This window comes from Hippocampus zosterae, chromosome 5, assembly GCF_025434085.1.
Source record: "Hippocampus zosterae strain Florida chromosome 5, ASM2543408v3, whole genome shotgun sequence".
NCBI lineage: Eukaryota > Metazoa > Chordata > Actinopteri > Syngnathiformes > Syngnathidae > Hippocampus > Hippocampus zosterae.
In genome coordinates this window covers 4567197-4570441 of record NC_067455.1, presented here as the reverse complement: position 1 = coordinate 4570441, position 3245 = coordinate 4567197, and the positions used below count along the sequence as shown (strand labels likewise).

The window sequence follows — 3245 nt, the reverse complement described above, 5'->3', positions numbered from 1 at the left end:
TGTTGCATCTCTAAGTAAATGACTTGTTTCTATCTCTCTCCCTATCTACGGAAGGATAAGAAGGTCTGTTTTTCTTTAAAGCGAAACGCAGCGGGAGGAGAGTATTTAAATATCTTTCCAGTGTCACCGCTCTGAAGACTGCCCTTTTCTTCCGTTACGCCCCTGCACAATTACACTAATGGGCCAATGGGAAGAGAGAAGCCCGCTCCCTCATGACTCCGCCCCCCTACCCTTTCCCCACCTCCCTCCTCCTCCACGGAGAAGACCGCCTTCCTTCCTCGGGAGCTTTTTAGATGTGCATAATCCCCGAGTTGACCCAGAAAATCGTCAGTCGCTCCGCTTGAAGATCTGATGCTGCAGTCTTTGTGCGCACCTCACCCGGCAATGACGCGCGGCCCCGCGGACTCCTCGCACTGAGCGAAAAACCCCCCTTTTCCCAACCCCCCCAACCCCTTCTACCTCCCTCCTCTCCTCACCTCTCCCTCCCTCTCCTTCTTCACCGCAGCGGACCAACCGAACCAGCGGACCGGGCCGAGCTTTGAGTGGACTAACTTTGGACTTTTTTTTTTTCTTCTTCTTTTTTTTTTTTTTTTTCGTTGTCGCGGAGGACCTGAGCACGGTAAGCGGTGCACATTTTGTGTGTGTGTGTTGTTGTTGTTGCATTAAATTGCAAGCCGGAGAATGTTGGCGTTTCTCTTGCCGTGTGTGTGTGTGTGCGCGCGCATGCCTCCTCGCTATCTCCTCACCGCGTCGCCCCATTGTTTCCTCGTTTGTGTCAAAGGCGCTCTTTAAAAAAAAAAAAAAAAGGATTGTGATGATTCCGTGGTGGTGGGGGGGGGGCGGTTGGTAAGCCCCCGAATTGAACCGCGCCGCCGCGCGTTGCATCGGTGTTCTTTGTTGCAACCTTGCGTGCGTAAAAATCTGCCCGTGTGTGTGTGTGTGGGTCTACAACCCCCCTGCCCCCCACACCCACCCCGCCTCCCCACACCGCCGCCGCCGCTCTATTGCATTGAATCGGACACTGAAGCCATTTTCAAAGTCAATCGCGTCGCTTCTTGTCCTGTGAACGTGCCACATTCTCAAAGCGACGTTCATGAGGAAGAAGACCAAATGGCGCAAAAGGCCGAGGGGCATCCTAACACCCCGATGTGTGTCGTCCCCACAGGAGGCATGGCGGAGCACCTCATGATGCCCATGAATCACGGTTCGGCCGGCGCCGGTCTCCACGCGTACCGGATGGGCATGAACGGCCTGGCAGCGGGCCACCCGCCGCACGGCCAGCAGCAGGCCTCGGCCATGCGGGCCATGCCCGGCGGCCAGATGATGCACTACGCCGGCGCGCAGGCCGGCATGGAGATGCGCCAACGGCAGGGTATGGTGCCACCCGGCGGGCCCATGAGCGGCGCCCAAATGGGGCACCACCACCAGATGATGTACAACGGGCAGCAGCATCACATGCACCAGGCCCAGCAGCAGCAGGTCCAGCAACAACAACAACAACAGCAGCAGCAACAGCAACAGCAGCAACACGCCGCCCAGCAAAGCCAGTTCATGAACGGAGGCCTGACGTCGCAGCAGCTCATGGCCAGCATGCAGCTCCAAAAACTCAACACGCAATATCATGGACACCCGCTCGGCCCCATGGGCGGCGGCGGCGGCGGGGGTCACATGGGCGGCCCGGCCAACCAGTACCGCATGAACCCGGCCCAACTGGCCAACATGCAGCATATGGCGGTCCCGGCGCTGGCGCTGAACGGCATGGATGCGGACATGATCGACGAGGAGGCGCTCACCTCGCTGGTGGTGGAGCTCGGCCTGGACCGGGTCCAGGAGCTACCCGAACTCTTCCTGGGCCAGAACGAGTTTGACTTCATCTCGGACTTTGTCAGCAAACAGCAGCCCAGCACGGTTAGCTGCTGAGACCACCCCGTTGCTCCCCCCCCCCCCCCCCCCGAGCCCCCCACACCACCCCACACCACCCCCAAGCCCCGCAAATAGAAAAGCCCAATATAACCACCTAGCCCGGATCAACGGGACAAACACACGGATGGTGCCCTCATCATTTTTTGGTTTTTTTGGGTTTTTTTTGGTTTTTTAAGGACCACCGAGCCGAGGACTTGCGGCGCCGGGTGCGCGGAGAACTCTGCCGGTGGGTCGCTGTGGTCTACAGGGTGCTGCGAGGGGGGTTATAGTTTCCCCTCCCCACTTCCTGGACGTGAATGTAAAAAGACGAAAACAAAAGTCACAAAGCCACTCTGAACAATGACACTGTGTTTCCGCCGAGGTGTATTTATTTATAATCGGACGTGGAGAACCACCACCAGCCGGGGCCAAGTGATTCGTCAAGATTTGACTTTCTTTAGTCAGCCTACCCCCCCCCCCCCCCGCCGCCCCCCTCCCCCTTCCTCATCCTCCAGCTTGTTATTAAAATAAGCTCAGAAGGTCCAAAAAGGAGCCTTAATTTTATGAGGCGTCGTCCAATTTTTCAGAGTTTTAAAAAAAAATAGATTTTTTTTTTTTTTGGATGTGCTGTTCTCAAAAAAAAAAAAAAATCAACTGCTTGTACTGTATGAAGCTGTATAACTCCAACATGTCCACACTGTTTTGTGTTCTCATGGAGACGTAGAACCGCCTTAATCACGCAGATTCTTATTTATTATTGGTTGGTTGTAGTCCCTTTTTTTTTTTTTTTTTGGTTTGTTTGTTTGTTTTTGGGTGGATGAGATTTTGAAAGGAGGGAGGGACGGTCTTTGTGAAAGGTTTTAAGGATCAATAAAGATGGCCTGGATATAGAAGTGTGGCCTGCTTTTCCATTCATTGCATAGCCTCTCGCTCCCAAGCCGCCCGCAATGGCTATTTTTCCTCACCGCCCCCCCCCCCCACCCTGCCCCCCCCCCCCCACCCTGCCCACTTCCCCTCAACTAAGTCCCGAGGTTTAACCTGCAACTGAGGGCACACCTTGCTTTCTACCGCCACGGCAATGTGATACAATATTTATACGCTGGAGGTGCGCCCCTGCAGTCGGCCATTTTTGGGCCTGACGTGGTTTTTGAGTACCATCTATGTGAAATACTGCATTTAAAAAAAATTCAAGGTCTTAACCCTCATATTATGTTGAAAAAAAATCACATTGATTATGTTGTGGGTGGCGGCCCGGTAGTCCAGTGGTTAGCACGTGGGCTTCACAGTGCAGAGGTACCGGGTTCGATTCCAGCTCCGGCCTCCCTGTGTGGAGTTTGCATGTT

General features: G+C 54.6%; 1 protein-coding gene across 1 annotated transcript; it reads left to right on the top strand.

Annotated features, from left to right (window-relative positions):
• The first annotated feature begins 245 nt into the window (after window positions 1–245).
• cited4b (Cbp/p300-interacting transactivator, with Glu/Asp-rich carboxy-terminal domain, 4b) lies at window positions 246–2795 on the top strand. The gene is made up of 2 exons (XM_052065306.1): window positions 246–619; window positions 1166–2795. Exon 2 carries the CDS (start codon window positions 1171–1173, stop codon window positions 1918–1920), a length of 750 nt encoding a protein of 249 aa, XP_051921266.1. The 5' UTR covers window positions 246–619; window positions 1166–1170; the 3' UTR covers window positions 1921–2795.
• Window positions 2796–3245: the final 450 nt, after the last annotated feature.